This window comes from Crinia signifera, chromosome 4, assembly GCF_055691185.1.
Source record: "Crinia signifera chromosome 4, ASM5569118v1, whole genome shotgun sequence".
NCBI lineage: Eukaryota > Metazoa > Chordata > Amphibia > Anura > Myobatrachidae > Crinia > Crinia signifera.
Genome location: NC_139220.1, coordinates 256,156,488 through 256,168,791, shown reverse-complemented (window position 1 = coordinate 256,168,791; position 12,304 = coordinate 256,156,488). Strand labels below are relative to the sequence as shown.

The 12,304-nt window shown below is 45.0% G+C and overlaps 1 protein-coding gene across 2 annotated transcripts in view; it reads right to left on the bottom strand.

Moving 5' to 3' along the window:
• CERS3 (ceramide synthase 3) overlaps positions 1-12,304 on the bottom strand; it is a 134,472-nt gene that overhangs the window by 72,323 nt on the left and 49,845 nt on the right. The window contains exon 3 of one of the 2 annotated variants that reach the window (XM_083184276.1): positions 9,168-9,341. The exons of the other annotated variant lie outside the window; for it this stretch is intronic. Within the exon in view, the coding sequence (XP_083040402.1) occupies positions 9,168-9,340 (173 nt within the window). The 5' untranslated portion in view covers position 9,341. The remainder of the gene's footprint in view (positions 1-9,167; positions 9,342-12,304) is intronic. 2 annotated transcript variants of the gene reach the window in all.

Sequence of the window (12,304 nt, the reverse complement as noted above, 5' to 3'; positions counted from 1 at the left end):
CCCCGAGGGCTATATCATTACTTCCAGGACTCTCTCTTTTTTTCCCCATAAAGATAATGCTTAATGATATTGGCCATGTTTGGAGTCGTTGTCCAGCTGCAGAATAAAATTTGGAGCCAATTAGATGCCTCCCTGATGATATTGCATGATGGAGGATACGTACCTGTCTATATTTCTCAGCACTGAGAACATTGTTAATCCTGACCAAATACCGAACTCAATTTTGCTGAAATGCAGCCCCAAGACTTGCATGAAACCTCCACCACGCTTCATTGTTGTCTGCAGACACTCAATACCACCCCTTCGCTGAACATACCGTTTTCTGTAACAGCCAAATATAAAAAATTCTGACACATCAGCCCAGAGCACCAGATGCCATATTTCTGTACCCCAGTTCCTATGTTTTCATGCACAGTTGAGTCGCTTGGCCATGAATCCACATTGAGGTATGACTTTTTTTCTGCAATTCTTTCATGAAGGCGACTGTTGGCTAGACTTCTTTAAACAGTAGAGGAGTGTGCCTGGGTGCCACTGGTTTCTGATGAACATCTTCCAATTTTAAAGGGAAGTAGGCATGAGGTGTCTATCATTAAGTTTTCTTAGCAGACCACTGCATCTACGGTCCTCTGAATCACTGTTTTGTTTTTTAAGCCCAATCTGCTTTTAAAGATTTGCCTGGGAGAGACCTTGCTGATGCAGTATACCTATATTGTGTCTTGTTGCTTCCTTCTTCCTGGAATGGTGCATGAAATGTGATATGAATGGTCTTCCACAACCTCACTTTTGTAGCTTAGTTTGATTGATCCTCATCCAGTTCTAAACCTCTTACACAGATGTTTCTGTTTCAGTTAATGACTGTGTTTCAACCTACATATGAAAATGATCATCATACGCCCGATTGTTCAAGTGTACCTAGAATAATCAATGCCATTATGAAGGCAATGGGTGGTCATACAAAATATTGATTTGATTTAGATTTATCTTATGTTCATTCACTTTGCATTTTGTTAATTGACAAAAAAAGTATTGACACTTCTATTTTCAAAAGTATACATACTTTTCAGCATTTTACCAAACCGGCTTAAAAAAAAAAAAAAAAAAAAAAAAAAAAAAGACTTTTGCACAGTATTTGTATACATTTTTGGGGGATTTCTTCTTTATAGCTGAGCAATGAACCCCCCAAAAAATAATAAAACTGGCTACCAAACCACTGAGGTAAATTCTAGTGATCTCCTATTACAATGCTGTATTGGAATAAAACAATTTTGTCACTTTACCAGATCAGCTATCTCCATCCTGAGATGTGGACAGCAGATAAGCCCCCATACACTTTCGGATTTGGGCCGATTTCCCTTGATTCAAACCCATTGGGCTGAGAAATCGGCCCAAATCGGATGTGTTTGACATCCCATCCGACCCAATGCGCGGTCCTGTGCGCATCGGGTCAGACCCTACAGATTGAACCTGCTGCAGGTTCAATCAGTTGGACCGGACCCATCAGAGGCACATCGCAGGTGCATTTTAGCACCCACAATGTGTTGGTCCTATCCGGAGGGTTGTGCCAGCAGTGAAGCTTCGCTGGCACACAACTATGTGAAGGGGCCGGGCAGCGTGGGGTCCAGGCTGCGGGTGCAGTTGTGCAGGGCAGGCAGTCCAAAGTGCCCGGGAAGCGCTGAGCAGACACTGTGGACAGTGGTGGCAGAACGTGGATTTTTTTTTTTTAAAGATAGGCCTGTCGCTGATTGACCGAAGCGTCAGAACGTGATTTTTTTTTTTTAAATGGGCCTGCTGCTGATTGGCTGGTCTCTGTCTCTCTCTCTCAGGGGAGAGAGACACACACACACACACAGAGAGAGATCAGCCAATCAGCAGCAGGCCCATTTAAAAAAAAATCACGTTCTGCCGCAGCTGTCCGCTTAGCACTTCCCAGACACTACGGACTACCCACCCACGCAATGTTGCACCCAAAGCCCGCACCTCCTGCCCCCCGCAGCTTCCCGGGAATTAGATGGGATAAATGGCATGCCATTTATCCCCTGTTAAAAAATGACACATCTAGTGCCAAATCGTAGGGAGCTCTCCCGGGCAGCTGCCAGGGGAGCTCAGGGGAAATTAAGTCCGACTTGTCCTTCGGACAGGTTGGCCTAATGTATGGGGACCTACAGAGGACATCCAGAGACAGCCGTTGATAAATAGTATTTGATAATTTGTCAGCAAAAAGCATCCACTGTGCATTACATGGGGAGGTAATTGCATCAAATGTCCCAGCGACAGCAATCACCTCTTGCATCCATTGATAAATAGGACAAATTCCAAAACAATATATTTGATAAACAAACACCTTCATTTAAATACAGTGAAATCAATTTGCTTTTCCATAATTATTTAGTATAAGCATTCACAGTCTTATTCATCATTACTTTTCCCCGGGAGGCATTTAAAAGCAATGATATTATTTATGCAATTCAGGAGTGTTCACATTTGAAGCCTCTATGTTACATACGTTCATTATTGCTACACACCCCATGCTTCCTGATCGCCTGAGTCTGAGCAACACAGGGAAATGACTGACTCATGATGCCTTTAAAAGACAGGACCTGGGGAAGCAATGTGCATGGTGGAGGCAGGGATCTGTTATGAAGCATTGGCTAGAGGCATGTACTGTAGCGCTTCCATACAAGAAAGCAAGCATTACTACAATCTTACATACAGGTATAAAAATTGTATTTAGCTTCCATCCAGTTTGAAAGGAGATAACCATTTCTGACCACTAAACGTCTTTTAAAATAGGGTTAGGAAAAAAATAAAAAACACAGATTAAAAAAAGGATTTTGTTTTTGCCTTTAAACAAGTTTTTATTTTTGACATTAATATTTGAATCCTGTATTAGAAACCTTAATCATGGGGTTTACAAAGTGAAAAACTTGTATTTAAAACAACCTCAAACCTTGAAAAAGGGGCTTAATGCCTCGAAACGTCGGGCAACTGATGTGACCTTATATTGTTTGAAATACAAGTTTTTCCACTTTGTAAACCCCGTTAGTGCCGCCTGTTTCTTCACTGGATTATTCTCAAAGACTTTTGGAAGGCACCACGGTACATTGCCTAGCAAGAACAAGTGCCGGCCTTTACTAGTGTGTAATAATATATATAACACGCAAGCATTTTCAGAGACAAGGCAGGCAGACACAAGTCAGGGGGTATCCAATCTTCATAGATATTTCCACCAAGCCGAAATCAGCCAGTATTGAATACCCCCATATAGAGGAGTTAAGCTGGGTACGACAAGGCGAATCAGCGACATTTGGGGCACATTGTCCAGTGTATACCCCACTATGTCGCTGACTATGTGAGCTCCAGCTTGTTGTCAGCACCATCAGAAGACATCACTAGCTAGGCCCATGCAGCACAGCCACCTTTCTCACTGCCAGAATCACTAAGTGTGTATGCCAGCGGTTCCCAAACTGTGCGCCTAGGCTCCCTGGGGTGCCTCGGAGCATTTGCAGGGGTGCCTCAGGTTGGTGGTCCAGAACCAATTCAAATTATGTATGGCCAATGAAACAGGCAAAATCAATGCTTGGGGCTTCCAATTATAAAATGTGGGGAAACAGAAATGAATTGTGTTCCTCACCACATAACTGGACCTAAGGATAACATTTAAGCACAACTTATTTAATTTAATTTTTTTTTTTTATTCTTGGTAACAAACTTTGGTCTAGGGGTGCCCTGAAAAATATTCTGATACTCTAGGGTGCCGTGATTCAAAAAAGTTTGGGAACCTGTGGTGTATGCACTTGCCAAAGCCATCGCCAGGTCCTGTCAATGTCAATCAGGGCACACATGGGCTCATTTGTACCCAGCTTTAAGCATTAGCATTGGGCATACCACTGGCATTAAACATTTTGCACAAAAAAAAAAAACACTTTATAATAGTTTTTTTTTTTTAAGTCACAGCACTGTGCCAGTACAGTAGTTACAGCATAATTAACCCAAAAAATAAAGTGCATTTCTTTCTTCTTTTTTTAAACCTATGTGGTTTAAACCAGCCAACCCCAATTTAAAATACACTTGTTTTGTTGCCCTGTACTACAAAATAGCTTTAGGGTGCTTTTTGAAACAATTGCATGCAGAAATCAGCACTCGGTTGTATTACAGAACAACCAAAATTAACAAGCCTGACTGAAAACTATTACAGAGCAAAATTACTCAGCAAAACATGACCTAAGAAATCAGCATAGAACCTAAACCAAGTAAGGAATTGCTGTAAGAGTCGCAGGAGAATACAGTACGCACCAGCTAATACATAACCTTCTACAGAAGGTTGAAGCCTGTAACTGAATTGGTCTACAGCAGCGGTTCCCAAACTGTGGGGTAGATTTATTAAGCTCGGTGAAGCGATAAAGTGTCTGGTTTTTATCACCGGCCAATCAGCTCCTACCTGTCATGTTTCAAACCAAGCCTGTAACTTCACAGTTAGGAGCTGATTGGCCGGTGATAAAAAACACACTATCACTTTACCGAGCTTCATAAATCTGCCCGTTTGCCATGTAACCCTGGGGTGCAGTGGAGCACTTGCAGGGGTGCCCTGGAGCACTTGCAGGGGTGCCCTGGGTTGGTGGTCCAGGAAAAATTCTAAATATTTACAGTCAGTGTAATAGGCAAAACCAGTGCTTGTAGCTTCTAATCATATAACATGTAGACAAACAGAAGTGAATCATGTCCCACACCACATAACTGAACCCAATGGGGCCTACACACGGGGCGATTTAAGTGTAATTTTACTAAGCGATCTCAGTAGATTGCTTAGAAAAATCCCCTACATTGCTCTGTGTGCAGGGGCCATAGCGATAGCGGTGCACATCCCTGTGTGTCGCTATCGCCCAGCAATTAATTTCCAGCACGCTGGATAAAGCTAGTTAATCGCTGATCAGGGCCAGTGTTCTCACCGGAGAATACTGGTCCTGACAGATCACTCAGCACATAGAACTGACACATCGCTGTGTGCTGAGCGTTCTAGCATCGCTCAGAACACTCAGCAAACCTCCCTGTGTGTAGGCCGCTTAAGGATGACACAAACACAATCTACTTAATATAATTTTTTTTCTTTCTAAATAACTCTAATAATATTTTGGTTTAGACGTGCCACAACAACATTTCTGATACTCTAGGGTGCCATGATTAACACTTGTCTGTAGGACAGAGTGGAGATCTGAAGAAAGAAAACTATGTTGCTGAGACATAAAATAAAAAATATATATTAGTTTAAAAAAAAGCAACACAATGGGTAAATTAAGGAAATATCTCAATAGTTGGGGCTTACCCTAATGGGTCAACATCCTAGGTCACATATCAAGTTGCTGCAGTCCAGCTGCCATTATGGGCAATAAACTTGTGTTCTCATAATATTGTGGTAATAAAATATACTGACACTGATATATAGCTATACTTTTATGACCCCATATTACTGAACTAGGCAGTGATGTTCTTTCTCATTTTTTATTTTATGATCATCACAAGAGGGGAATCCAGGGGAGAAAAAGGAGGGGATTCGCCAAGTGCTGCCTTCCTCACAAAGGGCCTTATTCTAGTTCACTCTTTCTGACAAAATCCTTTTTAGATGGACAAAACCATGTGCACTGCAGGTGGGGCAGATGTAACTTGTGCAGAGAGAATTAGATTTGGGTGAGTTATTTTGTTTCTATGCACAGTAAATACTGACTGCTTTATTTTTACACTGCAATATAGATCTCACTTTGAAGTAAAACCCCACCCAAATCTAATTCTCTCTGCACAAGTTACATTTGCCCCACCTGCAGTGCACATGGCTTTATCCATTTAAAGGTGCGTACACACGGTGCAATATGATTGCTGCCAATATATTGTTCAGCAATCATATTGCTCAGTGTCCCGTTTTCATCTGCGACCAGAGATGGTCGCAGATGAGAAATGTTACACTGCCGGGAGAAGAGGCAGGGGAAGTCGCTGACCTCCGACCAGCGACCATTCAGGGGCTGACAACGGGAGCGCGCACTCTGCGATCACCAGTGCACACTCCCATCGCTGGCAATATGGTCGCTCAGCAACCATATTTCCAGTGATGTTTGCAATAATCGCCCCCGTGTGTACGCACCTTTAGAAGGATTTTGTCAGAAAGAGTGAACTAGAATAAGGTTGAAAGTCACCATGTGTCCTCAAATCTTCCACAATCTAGAAACTCCCAAGTTTGCTGCCATCATTCTGCATAGTTTCTCTCCCCACCCTGTCATCTCTTGATATTTGGCATCCTCTCACCAACTATCTTTCAGTACATGTTAAATGTACTTCCACATCTACACCAATCTGTAAATACCTATACTTGCTCCACAAGTCCAAAAACTAACTTTCACCTACAAAGCCCTACAAACACCATCCCTTCATAAATCACAAGTCACAATAGTCATCCTGGTACTAGATCCTTTCTCTGGTAACTGCTTACTCCCATCTTCAAGACTTCTAGCGCGTAGCTACCACTGCCAATCAGACTGTCTCACAGCCTTTTAACGCTATGTGAAAACCAACACTTTATTAGAGATTGTCCTACCCACCTAGACTACCTGCTCTAAAGCACCCCCACAGCAACTTATGTTATTTACCTCATATGTCCTAGTTTTATGTATGGCCTACAAATCTACAGCAATAACAGATGTATTATACACATGGATACGCACAACCCAAATCATGTTTAGTTTATTAACATATTTTCCTAAATTGCCCCGCCCCATAACAAAACTGCTGGGAGCTGCTACATACAATGATTTTACCAAGAGCAATGATGTTTCTGAAACACAACTAGCTAACGGATAAAGCTTAAAATCTTCAAATGGCGGCAAAGGGTATTGTGCGGAGAACCAGTCACAATATGTGTATTGCTGCTTTGTGATTGGTCAACACTCTCAAGGGCACCCCAATCTCAGCCAGTGCTGTAAGAGAAAGGGTGGCTCACTGGAAAATTATCTTTACATAGGCTAGGAGCGAAGGTGAGTAGACGGTCAAAAAATACACTGACACTTTAATAAATGAATTCTAATTGGTGATTAAACAGCTGATATACAGGTATTTTCTACTACATGAATATTTGCAGTGATACATTGTATGTTTTTATAACATCAATTGCTTGGGCTTTGGGCAGATACTAGATCCAAGCGGGTTAAAGGTCCTCTAATGCAGTGGTGGGGAACCTCAGGCCCGGGGGCCGTATGCGGCCCCCGTAGCCGGTCTGAGTGGCCCTCCTACCCACCCAGCGGCTTTGCAGGGAGTCAAGTACAGGGGACTTCTTGCGAGAAGTCGGTAGTTCTTGCGAGATTCCACTTAATCTACAGCAACTGGAGACTGTCAGTCCTATTCCGGTGCAGCCGCCGGAGCGTGGGACGGCTGCAGCAGGGGGAGGAGCATGGTCAGTGGGTTTGCGCTTTACTATACATGGCAAACCCGCGAGGGTAGAACTTGCTCCTCCCCCTGCAGTCAGGGGTAACATGGTTGTAATATTATAGGTCCTTCAGACCAGTTAAATTTAGCCGCAACCTTGGGCTTTCCTGCAAAACTACATGAAGGCATTGAGCATCTTGGCCATGGTGAAGTGAGTCATCCCACCTGCAGAGACCGGGAGAGAGGAATGTGTGACAATACAAGGTGAGGCAGGAAAGCAAAGTAGCCAGCACAGAATGGCTCTGCTGTTTATATAAACATATACTGTGTGTGTGTGTGTATATATAATGCAATATGAGATAAGATAATATACACACACACACATTATATATATATATATATATATATATATATATATATATATATACACATACACATACACACACACACATGGCAATGCCTTATTGTGTTTGACATTAAAATATGGTATTGTAATGATTGAGTGTTGTTGGACCCTGTCACCTCAGGGCTAAGAGACACAGAGAAAGAGACAGACTGCATATATGCTGCTATAGCGCTTCCTGCTTCGTCTTTTTACTGAGTTTATGCAGGTAGCAATGCCACCAAGATGTATGAACATTTTGTTTGCTGGATTGGGCTTGGCTGATCCAAGTGTCAGCACCACTGCCCAGTGTACCGGAGCGCTAGCTCCCATAGGGGGTTATTCTGCTTCATTTGTTCGGAAGCAAATTTGCATCCTTGCGAGTGAACCAGATCCCGCCTTGCGAATGGTGGTATGTTGGTCCACCATTTGCAAGGCACATACGTTCACACTGGCTGCGAATGGATGTTTTATATAAACATCCACTCGCATGCCACGCCGACCATTAAAACATGTGGAAGGTGCATGCAACCTTACATATGCGTGTACGCTTGGGGGAGGAAGTGGGCAGGCAGCTAACATCCAGTGATGACAGCTGCCTGCCCCCGCATGTCCATCATGGCCGCATTAGCGCGCACCCAGCGAACAGTTTGTTCGTCATAGGTGCACGCACCCAGCGCATGTGCAGAAATGCGCAAACATCGTCCACGTGCAAACGGACATGAATAATGTCCATAGTGCCCCTGTTATTTGGTGGTAATCACTCCTGTCTTACGTGTGTGTGTGTGTGTGTGTGTGTGTGTGTGTGTGTGTGTGTGTGTGTGTGTGTGTGTGTGTGTCAACCAACTCCTGTCATTTTACAAACACAGCCTGTAACATAAGAGGTAGAAGTAGAATGGCTGCTACTTCTCTCCGAGAGAGCGATAGAGGTTCCCGATCACCCCAGGGCCAACTTCCTCTTATGCAGTGTGCTGCCAGGCTGGCAAGGAGGAGCCGCTATCTCCCTCTATGTATCATAAGCTCTGCCCGCTCACCCTTCCATCACCCGGATACTTGTTGCTGTTGTAGGCCCGAGGTTCCCCCCCGTACACACACGTATGTTACAGTTCCCCGCACACATCCCGCAGCAGCAGTGGCACGGCCTCAGTGACCCGGGGAGAGCAGCAGAGAGCTGTGCCCCCTCCCTCACTACCCGGATGCTGCAGCCTGTAGCGCGGTGAGCCACCCTGCCCGGGCACGGAGCAGCCCCGCATACAGGCGGCAGTAATACATGCCAGTGCCCCCTCCCCGCAGGACGCGTCCCGCACAAGCAGCGCTATCAACAAGTTGTTACTGGCAGCTCGTTATGCGGCCTCTCCCCTCCCCGCGGCCGGACTCTTACCTCTCGAAGCAGAACCGAAGCAGCATGAAGATCAGGGCGAAGGGGATGGTGACATAGAGCTGGGAGGGCGAGACGTAGCCGGTGCCCTCGCTGTTCTGCAGGTCATCCCAGGTGTAGTTACACGGCAGCCAGATGCGATCCCACCAGAACCACTCACTCAGGGTCTGCAGCATCCTAGAAGCGGAGAGAGAGAGACAGTCACACAGCGGCGGCGGCAGCAGCGGATCCTCCTCTCCTCCGCCTGATGCAAATGGCCCGCCGGGCGCAGCAGCCGCTCGCTCACACTAACTACTGACTGCACTCTAAACTCTACACTACACTGCTGCTGCTGGCGGGGAGCTCGCACAGGGGAAGTGATTCATTCTGGGATCAGGTCTCTCTCGCTGGACTTTTTTTTTTCCCCGGACTTTTTTTTTTTTTACTAATCCAGCTTTATAAAGTGGGACTGTGGAGATAGAGTGTCCATGTGCAGCCCAGGGAGGGCATGTGCCACCTCCTGCTACACAGTCACACTCAGACATGTCACACAGGAGGACACTAGTTACTGACACACCTAGCATTGCTGAGGATTGCCCTGTGTAGGGTCAATCAGTTCTTCTAATAAACTGCATCTCTTACTGCAGACACTGCTTTTAAAAATGGTGCTCTTTGGTTTACCCCTCACATGACCTAAAAGTACAGTAGCATGGGTTACCTGGGCAGCAGCACAAGGACAGGGGCAGATCAGACTCCAATATATCTGCTAACCTGCATGCTCAATTTATCTGTAGGTCTGACTCTGACCACACTGATTACAGGCCTACTTAGGATTGATAGCACTTTGGCCCCCAATAAGTGTTTTTCCAAGTCACAGCAATACACATATAAATATAATCTGGGACATTTCTAATACTCTGCTATGCCAGCGAATGGGAAAAATGCACTATCACTACTGTAGTGACTAAGTGGGAACCAGACCGGACCCTGGAACGGGGGTGTCTGTGATAGCATTCACCGGGGACATGGGAAAGTGTCAGATTACAGCCTCCGCATATGGGCCCTTATTCTAGTTGACTCGGACGGATGCGTATTTTCGGACGGCCACCGAGTGTTCTTAGGGCCGCCTACCGTACGGATCGCTCACACTATCCGAATGCGGTGCCCTACCTATCAAACGGACCGTGAGTGAATGATTCATGTGAACACCTCCTCAATCTGTGGGAACCTCCTCCATCATCCGCCGACCATCGAATGATGGACCGAGTGGTCAGACAGCTCCGAGTGCTCCAGACCACTCGAACATTTCTCCGTGTGAAAGCAGGGATATGGGCAGGCAGCTGGCATCAGGCTATGTCAGCTGTCCGCCCCCCACACATGCATCACGGACGGATTAGCATATGTACGCCCAGCATTTTCATGGGAACGCCCATGAAACGTGGGGCGTACGCATATGGTAATGAGCCCAAACAGCCCTTCACGCCCCTCTCCACCCCTGTTCGGATTGTTCTGACTGATCTTTTTCTGTACGGAATTCACGCCGTATTCGGATTTGTGTGGCGTTCGCACATGCACAGAAACGCTTCTGCACATGCGCAATAAAAAAAACATCAGCCGTCAGAATAAGTGCCATGGTCCAGACCGTTCCGGTTTTATTACACACACACCCCTAATACATGCAGGGAGGATTTATTCTCCCCCTTCTTCTGTCCCTGGTGACAGGTGTCACAGCAGCCCCACCAGACAGAGCACCCTAAATGATTCTATATGTATGTGTGTGAGACCAGGCATGGGTCTAGCAGGACAGACTGTAAAGCACTGTTTAGGATTTAGGGGCCTATTTATAAACTTGATTACCCCACAAAAAAATCTACACTGATTTAAGTAATTAGCTTACCCTCTGAATGCAGCTATATCTTGTACATTATGGTACCTAATTTATTGACAGATTCTTATATAGCACACACATATTCCGCAGCACTTTACAGATAATATTTGAACTTTCACATCAGTCCCTGCCCCAGTGGAATTTACAATCTATATTCCCTACCACATGTACACAGACATTTTAGGGTTAATTTGTTGGGAGACAATTAGCCTACCAGTATATTTTTGGATTGTGGGAGGAAGCTGGAGTACCCCCACAGAAGTACGGGGAGAATATACAAACTCCGCACAGTTAGAGCTATGGTGGGAATCAAACCCATGACCTCAGTACTGTGAGGCAGTAATGCTAACCATTACACCATCCTTACTGCCCCACTAATGCTACAAACTGCAATCCCCTATTATTTACAATGGGCACTGCGGTCTGGTCCAATTTAAAAAGCTTCTACGGCTATGTATTTGTACACTGCAGGAATGGTTATGGGTAAAAACCAGAACCAGACAACACCCTAGAGGCAGTACTCAGCAGAGTTGATGAATACATTCCTTTAATCTTAAACGTTGGGTTTACCTCCATCATTAGGGATAGCATGTTCTTGATGATGATGGGGGGGGGGGGGGGAATCCCCAAAACAGGATTAAAGGTCCCTTTCTAACAGTTTCCTCAAGTCTGTAGAGAGCCCCCTAATTTATCACCGCTCATTGCAGGGGCATACACACTGGGCGGCTTTGAGCTGAAAGCCGCTCAAACAGGCTGTTTTGAGCGGATTTCAGCTCAAAGTCACCCAATGTGTATGGACCTTTACAGTTACCCCACCTGCAATGCAATATGGTTTTGCCCATTTTGTGAAAGTAGTCCTGCAATCAGGTGTGAATTAGGCCCTACAGTATGTGCATGCAGCATTCCCTTTATCCTAAGTATACATAATTTTGTTCCTTATTAGTTTGGAGGGGGTGGGGATGGGAGATAAAGGAGAAGGGACTGTAATGACCTATGGTTGTCTGCTGTGTAAACAAACCTTCAGATCTTTCATATCTGCTAACATTCCAGATTGCAATGTTAAAACCCTTTCCAGGCACAATGCTCATCACAGGATAAATAATTGAATCAGTCAATGTGTGTTAGCTATTGTAAAATGATGTGCGAGTCATCTCACATTTAATTGAAACTCCTCCATGGCTTTCTATTACCTGTAATATAGATAAATAACACTACATTTAGGGCCTCATTCAGATCACATCGGTCCTGCGTGCATTCACACGCAGTACCGATG